Genomic DNA, 10491 nt, shown 5'->3' on the forward strand with positions numbered 1-10491 from the left:
TCCCTAAATGCTGACATTACTTTTGACAAATGGCAGATCTTGCGAACGTAAGGCACGCGGACTGAATACGTAACGACAGCACGACGCTGTCGCGAGATTATGATGTATGAACATTCATGACTTTGTCTCCACACTGGTTATCATAACTTTAAGCTTACGCAAATTATAACGTTAGGGGATCAAATTGAAGAATATGGGAGCTCTAACATTTTATGGTAAGACTTCGTTATTATTAGTTTGCCAACTAGTTCTATTATATAGGCGACAATTTTCAGAGATATGACGAAACGCAGTGTGGGCGTCTTTTTGGGATATGGGTTAATACTTTCGTACAGCGTAGGCTGGTTACATGAAATACATTTTAAGTTACGAATGAAAATAAATATTCTCAGAGATTCCAAAGGTTTTAGGATCATTCTAAAACATTATTTTTTATAACAAGTCCTAAATGTACCACTCCTGGCCAATGGCTTTTCCACTCTTCTTCCACTTGTCTCTATCATGAGCCAGTGACCAAATCGATAGGAATGAGTTCTAGATAACAAGGTTTTGCTTTGATTCGTTTGAAATCAACTCGCAAGAATAAAGTTGCAGAATAATCTACATTTCAATAGAATTGTATCAGAAATAAGTCCGAGTCAGATTAACTTTCTGAGGAAGATGAAAGCCAAAGTTAGGTGAGAACGTGCGTAGCGCTCCTATTGATTTTGTTGAGTAGTTCTACTTAGTAATACTAAGTATAAACGATTCATCAAGCTCATTAAAGTCGGTAAACCAAGTTCCCCGCAAAATAAAAAGAAGTAAATCTGAAGTTTTCACATCGGGAGAAGCAATAAGTTTGTTATGGCTGCGCAAGTGGTGGGAAGTTTGCGGGTTCGAACATTACGCCCATATTCATCAGTACGGAGTTGTAGACGTTCAACTTGTACATATTCAATGTCTGGTAGGCAGACTAACTATGCAGGTAGACCGATCTAAATCACACAGTATAGATACATGTACTAATCTGATTTAGGCTCAAGTTTTGCTTTGCAGATTGTCCCGTCATTGTATAAGGTAGTTAATAATAACGTACCTATTGAAGTGGTTTTAAGTACGTATGCGCCTTTCATGTAGATATCACTAACGCCTTTGAAACAGTATGCTATAATATTAGAGTCACAAAGAGTCGATAACTTGTGCCGCATCCGAGAGAGAACAAAGTGTGGTTGGTCCAGTTGGAGTTTTATCAGCAGTTTATTGGGCGCGTTTCCAGCGATGGTGCACTAATGAATAAACCACTACGTATTGGAGACAAACATTTCTTATAGGAATAACGCCGGCTCCAGTAACAAGTTTCTGTACTCTCCAGTAGAACATGGAGTTTATGTAGCTGTGTGCGTGTGTTTCCATGTGTGCACACTTCGAGAAGACTGGAGGACTATTCGATCAGTGGATTGAAGTTAACTTCATGTTATTTTTCTTAAAAGCAGATTTGGTAGATTTAAACAGTTTCATATACAACATTTTAGAAAATTCCATTCTTACGGTCAACAAGTTACAACAGTAAAATTGAACCATATTTAAACTTTTAGCTCAAATTGTGTCATAAGATTTTATATTTTTAGAACGATTGGATTTTAAACATACAATTCCATGCTTTTTGGCACACATAAAACTATTTTGTCCATACGCGTATACAGTAAGAAATCGAGTCCAAATTTCGTCTTTATGTGCTTGGATTGACTCCAGCTACAGCAGAACGTAGCAATAGTAACTTCATACTTACCAAATATTCCAATACTGTGAAATATACTAAGAGTATGGATATTGGATACAACTGCGTCTGTTTTGTTTTTAAGTAATACTGTTAATAACCATTATTCCGCTCACCAGATGCCCAATAATACCCAAACAGATGGAAATTCAAACCATAATTGGTTTAAAGATGGTGGCTGGGTATTGGGGCGGGGCAGGAAATAAAACTGATTTTATTAATATTAGCATTGGGAAAAAAGGTCCAAATAATTATAATATTACATAAGAAAAATAATTTAGATTGAAGATAAGTATAATGATTTTGATAAAATGTAACTTCAAATATAATGTATCAGATTTGAATAATATTTGACACAAAATCTAAGTTCTTATAATAATGTATGAAACGAGTATTCCACATGGCTTATCCTTGGTATTGGACACAACTGTGAATGCATTTCTCAATATCATATCCTTAATGTTATATCCAGGGTAATAGGATTTGAAATAACACACAATACATTGCAGCGTTCCAATATTAGATTTTGTGAAATACAGGGAGTTTGCTGCGCTAAGCAAAACGTGTGTGGGTCGTGAGCAAAATGCTTCGGTCATAATTAAGTTGGTTTTTAAGTACAGAACGTTAATTTGAGATATTTATCAAATAGAAGTAATGGACTTTGTAATAATTGCACACGTACGCGAATATAACTAGAGCCATTTAGTAATGTTGATGAAGAAATAAAAACTAAATAAATATGTGAATACGTTCAATGCCTCATTTGGTCTTTTGTTAAAATACATGTCTCTTTTAATCGACATTACATCGACCAAATATTTTTTCTACGACCGAACAAGTTAGAAATTTCATTCCAAAATAAAATTTGTGTTTCATTCACGACAATTACAATTTACGTGAAGTTATCGAGTTTCCTTGAGGCGAGGCGTCCATGCGGAAAATATGTTTATAGAAATGTATGAGGTTTGATTGCGAGGAGCGATCGGCCCGCCTTGATGAGTACTTGTTCCGTTTTCCTCTTGACGAGATGATTTATGTTGAACTTAGGAATAATGTGGATTGATGAGGCGTTTTGCCAAAACTGGTTACACAGGAACGGTATTTTTGGAAAATTTGTGTCCAAATTACTTTTTTGTTAATGTTTCATAAAAGTCTTGAAAAAACTTATAACTGCCGCTACAATGAGACTGTAACTATAAATGCATTATACAAAAACAACATAAGATAAATGTACTATAAATTAACTAAACTTGAAAGTAGCCGGTACAAAGTCCACAAACAATCAAAAATTAACAAGATTTAAAGTCTCAGAAACAAAATCCGGGGACGTTTAACGAGTAAAAAGCATTATAAAAAGTGGTGCAAACTGGCTCCTGTACAAAGGCAACTTTTCACAACGCGCTATGAAACTGTCACGCCTGTGGCCGTTGGACCAACTCCAAGCTCCGAGCCTTTATTTAACCATACCCCACTCTAATTACTATCTTAAGTTATACTTCCTAAAGTTCATTGTTCCATGGACAGGCTTCATGCAGTTGATGCGGTACTCGGTCTGATTTTTTTTCGATGTCCTTTTGCCAATTTTTTGTTATTTCCTAACGGTGAGGAGTTTAAAGGCTTAATATTAGGTTGGTTAATTTTATTATTCAAGTACAACACCGCGCTTATGCTATATTAATATCTAAAAATTTATATTTTTTGACAATAATGATTCCACATTGCATGTAAGCATGGTTTATGTGTACCAAATAATTAAAATGTGTTTTAACATTTGAACTGTTGTGTTATTTAAAGTAATTATAACAACTGTCTTTCTAATTCCATGAATCAGTGTCCGAGAAAATTTTATACAAACCAAACGGTTTATTATTATGAATGTTATTGGAAGCCAGATAACCGTACAAATTATTGTAATTAGACTTGATCCCATACAAACTTGGCAGATACAACCCATAGTTAGATAGGAATACAGCAAGCAATGGGTCTACTGGCAAATGATTCAAACTGTTATATCTATATGGGATTGGCACACGATGTACTGTAGTTAAAGAGTTTTGAACCTTATGGCGTAACGATAAGTCATAATTTTGTAGTTTGTCTTGGGAATTGATGTTGTACTTGGAAAGTATTTCGTACAAATTAGAAGTAAGATTATGATTCGTTTCTATAGGCTGTGTGTATTGATATCCTGTGTCATTACTAGTTTCATCTTCTCCTTCGTTAAATAGTTTATCCGTATCTTCAGTTACCTCGTAAGTGTTTTTTGTATCAATAGACATCATTTCATTACCAGATGTATTCTTTTCGGTTTTATCGACGATTATTTCAGTTTCAGCTTGAGGCAGCTCAATAATTTTGTCTTCATAATAGTCAGATACTCGGTTAGATAATAATTTAGCTTCTCTCATGTTTTCTTTGTTCTTGAAAGCTGTCAAGGTGCTGCTATCATCTACGTTAGAAAATTTATTTGGAAACTTTTGATGCAATATTTTACTGTCTCCATCCATGAGATTTTCCATTTCATCTTTTGTGTCTTGGACTATCGCCAATAAGTTGTTAGGATTGAAAGCGGGTTTGACAGTTACATAGGCAGGATATGGAGTCGGTTGCCGTCTTATTTGATTATAAATGTCATTATGTGTCAATGGTATCCAGCCATTGGAGTAAATCGTGTACTCTGAAGAAATACGTGAGATGAATGATAAGGTCTGAAATGTGAGAAAGATTACATTACTTTTATAGTGTCACAAATGTAAGAAGTAACGTAATATATTCACAATATGTGGCTTGTAAAGGTCGCACGTGGGGCAAACTTTGAATATAATCTTAAGAAGTTGAGATGTAGCATAATATTTTTATACTTCATAATATAGTTAAGATATGGCTTATGGCTCTTACTGCAATTGATATTGACCTAAACCAGTCCGAACCACTAAAACAAGATAACATTTAACTCTTAACATAAACATATCAGTTTCATCGTGTAAGTAATCTCACGTTTCCTCGTTAACGTGATAAGTAAAATTAAACAACACAGTTAGACATGAACAAAGAAATACAGTAAGTAAGTTTCTAGAAAGGAAACACTTTTCAAACAATAAAAAAGCAACTCACGGTAAGTACGACAAAGGCCTTGTTCCTCAGCATGTCACCACTTGTCACGAGTAGTCGCAGCCAGCTCTCACGAAGGTATGACATTTTTGCGCTCCATACTGGATGCACGCACTGACGAGAAAGTCAGGATTTTATGGGCCATTGTTGCGAGTTTAGGAATGTAAGGGATAGGACCCATAACTTGAGGTATAACAAAAACTAAAATTGCTGGCGACAGTGTGAATTGCTCACACAACAATCCATGCAATATTTATGTACAGTTTTTGTGCCAATTTAAATTTGATAAGAAATTATCCACGTTTTGTTTGACCTTTTCAGTAAATAGTTGAAAAAAATGAAAATTGACATTCAAACATTATAATCTTTTCTGAAACGTGATTCATCTTCAGACCACCGATTATTCGAATTTATAAATATCGATTTAGTATCCCCCTTCACCTAGTCTTGGTTTTCCGCGAATGGTATGGACACAGCTTAAGGCGTAGCATCGCGGGGCGTGTACAAGCGTTTTCTCATCTTAATTGCTTCTTTGCGCCACTCAGTGGGACAAGGAATTGCTTTCAAGCGCAGCCACAATCGCACCTACGTTTACATTGTCTGTCTGTTTGTTTTACTTTATTAACTTTTAAAAAGTTTTTAAGTTTTGTAATATTTTCTATAGTGAATTTAAAAAGTATGAAGGTTTTTCTATTTACGTTATTGTGCTGCTAATGTTCTAATTTTTGATGAATCTTTATGTGCTCACTCTCATGGAACAATATCCATACGATCGATGAACATTATAAAATTCATCAACTTTGCTCCACTCTATCAATACAATCAAAATTGTGCATTGGCATTGCCTATATGTAGTAAAAATGATACCTCTGTTATTCACCCTTTCTCACACATACCGTAACATAATCCATCCAAGTTACATAACTTCTTAATCAATTACCATGCAGATAAAATTTCCGAAAGCTCCGTAAATTTTTGTTAGCTGCGGTCGACGACAAAGGGCGTGCTTATACACAAATTTATCTAATTACGGACCGTTAAAACTCTCCTGCAGACTTCAATTATGCGTTCAACAGATCTAAGTGAAATCTCTTAATTTGAACAAGTTATTAGTACCTGTTTTAAGTGGGAAACTTGGAGAATTGGGCTTTAGAAGTTGTTCGTCTTTTATATGTATTGTTGGGTGAATGTGGGTATTTCATTGTATGGAAGAACCCTTGTGTTATGAAATGAAATCCTCTCCGCCCACGTACGTAATATACTTCGTTTATATTTGTCTTGTAAAATTTTGTCTGTAAATGGAATTATTTCATGGAATAATATGACAAAATAGTGTTTAATTGCGTAGTGAATAAAATAAAAAACACATATAAGCTAAAAAAAAAAGTCATCTTATAATGTATGATCATCTTAGTATTTTTTTGTGTCGTAGATTTTAAACGCTCTTTGTAATTAATAGAACGGTGTTGTCGCTAAGCGACCAAGTTCTTAAATAAAAAGTAAAAAAACATCTTAGTAAAGTTTATTTTTGAAAAAAAATCTCCTCTGATAGCAGGTTGATCATAAGATAGTCAGGATTGGCTGACATAATTTTTAGTATTTCGTCACCCTTATGACGAGTTATATTTCTGGAGTCTCCTTTTTAAGTAATATTTTCATCAACATCACAAATATCTTGTTGTAGGTACAGGCGCTTGTCACCTCGCCGCAGATCACCTTCGTCGTCATCATTATCATTAATCTCGCTCGACTAAGATTGATGGCGCAAATATATTCACTTTTCATATTTTTCTCGTTAACACGCGGTAAGATTTTGACTGTTGATGTTTATTGGAAAAACGATTTGAACAGATTTTAAAAAGATTTTGCTTACAAAACCTGAATGCCATTAGAATCTTTTCTCGGTGACTTTGTGAAGGCGGTCTTGTGTCACCTTATTGTTTTGCCAACGCTTGTTGCTTGTAGTATTTATAATTATTTCAAGGGTTTTCAATACTTCGTGGCGCGAGATTTATGTTTATGATTTATTATCCGTTTCGTTAAATGAAAAATCTCACCAATCAAATCGATCACTTTTTTTCAAAATTAAAAGAAAAGGTGTATAAGGTCTATAACTTTCCAATTCTTTATTTTATTATCGTAAGTTGTTTTGTTCTTGATGTTCTATTTAATTTCCTGTTAAGTCTATAATTTCTTGTTCATTCTTCGCATCAAATATTTCCAAACATTGAAACTTTCTGGCGTGTTTCATTTTGTCGGTAGCATCTGCAACAATCTCCACATCTGGCAATCTTCTTGATGCTGCAGTCAAATTGGATGCCTTATCTTTTGGAGTGAACGTTTTCGTTCTGAAAGATTAAAATGTTTTAATTATTTTCAAAATATTTTTCTTAATTATGTGGTGCGAAATACCCCAACTTCATCTACTGTTGCAAAACTTATATTGTTCTAAGTTTATTTTGTTGTTTTACTGTTCTGTTTGTTTTTAGTTGTAGTAGGTGCGTACTTAATACTTATGATTTTTTTATTATTAGGTATTTACTGAACGAAGTAATGAAGTATTTGTTTTTTACCTTCTGCAACTAGCATCAATTAGTTTGCCAAGTTCTTTCATACTGGACATGTTTTAGACTTGATGATTACAATAATTAGTATAATTAGGTACTTATTTCCCCAGGTCTGCAATTGTTGGCATCAGAACATAGACTGCACTTTAAACTGTGTTTTCACGATTTAAATAGACAGTGTTTAGAACATGCGACATCTACAAAATGGTTAGTGTACTTTTATATCTACTTCACATCAACGCCATCTATACGACCAGTTTTGAACAAGTTTCCGTCTCTGCGGTCACTCCGTTCATTTATTCAAGCATCGGTTCGGAGATTGCCTATTGTTTAAATAGATGGCGCTACCTTCGGTTACTACAAACGATAATGTTAAATATTCTCTAAAAACATTTCCACTAAATCTGAATGAAGTAAGTGTTTTAATTATATTTACAATAATTAATTGTAAACTATAAATGATTTGTAGAAGCCACAACCCTTGCCTGAAAATGCGTAAAACATGACATGAAATAAAACACGAAATTTTAGGATAATTAACTAACATATTGTAAAAGTAAATTGGAATGCAATAAAAACAACTATATCTTCGTCTTGTTTGTATTTCTTCAGAATATCATTGTATGAGGCAAATGGTTTGGATGCGGCAATAAAAGATTGGTTTATGAATCAAGAGTGAATGCTTGTTAGTCAATCGGTATGTTTAACACATTTTTGGCAATATCAAAGTAATTATTCTAGATTTTAAGATAAACTAAGAGGTCAGAACAACATTAAAATTAATACAGATCTGCCGAAAGAGATGTAAGAAATATTTACCTATATCAAGGCACCTTATAGTACATCATTGTGCTAAAATTTTATTTTATAATACTTTTTTAATGTCAACTCATCCAATTACCTATTTAAAGTGAAGCAAAAATAAAACATTTCATAACTTATTGCAATAACGACTTATGAAAACCGAATCATTTAATTAATCCAATTAACAACGTTATAATAACGGACAACAAATGGATCACACTTATTGGTCGGTGTTACTTAATTGTTATTTTGAGAGCTCACCTCTCTAACCAGAATTGCCACATCCAAAGTCAAAGACCTAATAAATTATTGGGACTCGTTCACACTAACTTTTATTATTACGACAGTAAAACTGACAGAGTTTATTTTGTAATAATCAATTAGGAAATGGATTATTCAGGGAGAGCATTATTGTATTTCTTTTTTTTTCTCTTTTTCAATATTTTTAGATTAGGATAGAGACCAGCATTATGAGCTTCGTCTGCTTGACAATCGGCAAGTACATTAAAAACTTATTTCAATAATTTAAGATTTTTTTATTTTTCTGCCACTTAGGTAAAAGTTTTCTTTTCATAAAAACACTTCACAACGTCTTACAAAACTTCTGCATATCTTTATGTTGTCAAGTATCACTTAACAACCATGTATCTTCATCTTAATCTGTGCAGTGAAAGTAAGCAGGCGAGTAGAGCAACACGTGCCAGTGTGCTCGCTGGTCGCGGTCACTCGTCCGTTTGACCAGGACAACTTCATTCGTAGCCATTCGTGTTAATTGTACCACTTGCTTGTATATTTGTAGTTGTGTATAATTAGGTTGGTTTAGGTTAATAAAATTATGATATAATATTTTCTAAAATTCTATTTAAGATAGTAGTACTGCGGATTCAGTGGAGCGTCCCCATGTCTTTACTTATAAAACTAAAGCAAGATTTACAACAACAAGTTGTAAGTTTTAAGAAGGTTCTTGTCCATAAGAATGACACTTTGGACCCGTGCAACTAGAGTCAGTAATATCACGTTTTAAAAGTGCCTGAGATACGGCAAATTTGAAAAAAAAATAATAAGACTCTTTAATCAAACTCTGTCTAAGCTAACGCCATTCTTATGAACACTTTGGTTGGATAAATCATTTTGCGCTGGTTTGAAGATAAGACAACAACAAACAAAACAAAAACATAAATCCAACTGTATTTATAACACATTATTATACTACATCCATACCATTACCGTCTGATGTTCGCATCCGTCGTGCTTATTAAGTTGCTCGTTATGTTATTAGAGTGTATTAATAAAGTGCTCTACAATTTCTATCACAAATTGCTATTTACATGTCCGTGCTCCGCGGTGCGCTTCCTGACCTTCAACCGGTTTGGGGTTCCGTAGTAAATGGTTCTTTTCTATTATCATGAAATTTCAATAGGGTATTTGATTAGATCTTAAAATATTTATCTGTATAGTCCGTGAGGATTTCCAAAAAATATTTTTTTTCATTTAATCGCATCATTTAAAAGTAAGGAAGATAGAAAGCATTTACGTTTGGTAGTCGGGGCTAAATAACAACACCTGCTATTAGAATGGGTACTAGTAAGTAACGTCACATAAAATTTTATACCACTGTATCCCCTTCATTTTTTGTGTACGAGAGGAAAGAAACAATACGCATCCAATACATTTTTTAAATCTGTCTAACAGATTTTATGTCAGAATTGAGTTTAAAAATCTTAGAAATAGGATGTCTTACTTAACCTAAACCACCTTGCGCGATTTTTATTATTTGAGACGAACCCTTAAAAAACAGAATTGCCTCTCAGCTTTTATCGAATAACTAACTAATTCAGTAACATTCTTTATCGACAAAATCAATGACGAAACAAAATTTTCCCAACAAATACCTACAGAACCTCATTTCTGCTTTCCACGTATTCAACATAAGTTGATCGGGAAGTAAGCGTCGGTAAGCAGCGCTGGAATTGGAAATGTCGGAATATCCGGGAAAACACTCTGATAACACGCCCGCGAGCGAACTACAAACTAATTCCCATTTATATCTTACCTAACTATTTAATACCTTTATAATTGCTCGTAAATATTGCTTTTATGGGAGAAAATTACATCTAGGAACTAAAGCTAGACTGCTTTAGTCTTTCAAATATTTAAAAATTCGTTACATGGCTCAATTTTCAAGTAAAGTTTTTGGGCGATTCAGCATCTCTTTAAGATGCTGTTAATGCTGTGAGCTTATTGGAATGAAAA

General features: G+C 33.8%; 1 protein-coding gene across 1 annotated transcript; it reads right to left on the reverse strand.

The window, feature by feature from the left end:
- Positions 1–2103: 2103 nt before the first annotated feature.
- Positions 2104–5493, reverse strand: LOC113496968. Its single transcript, XM_026876377.1, has 2 exons — positions 4871–5493; positions 2104–4464 (listed from the first exon to the last, which is right to left on the reverse strand). Exons 1-2 carry the CDS (start codon positions 4952–4954, stop codon positions 3571–3573), a joined length of 978 nt encoding a protein of 325 aa, XP_026732178.1. The 5' UTR covers positions 4955–5493; the 3' UTR covers positions 2104–3570.
- Positions 5494–10491: the final 4998 nt, after the last annotated feature.

The sequence above is a fragment of the Trichoplusia ni genome, chromosome 8, assembly GCF_003590095.1.
Source record: "Trichoplusia ni isolate ovarian cell line Hi5 chromosome 8, tn1, whole genome shotgun sequence".
Classification (NCBI taxonomy): domain Eukaryota; kingdom Metazoa; phylum Arthropoda; class Insecta; order Lepidoptera; family Noctuidae; genus Trichoplusia; species Trichoplusia ni.

Excerpts from the sequence above, each read along its gene's own strand:
- LOC113496968 (XM_026876377.1), bottom strand. The coding sequence starts at position 4,954 with ATGTCATACCTTCGTGAGAGCTGGCTGCGACTACTCGTGACAAGTGGT. Across the intron at positions 4,465-4,870 it reads AGGCCTTTGTCGTACTTACC|ACCTTATCATTCATCTCACG; the intron begins GTGAGTTGCTTT and ends CTCACATTTCAG.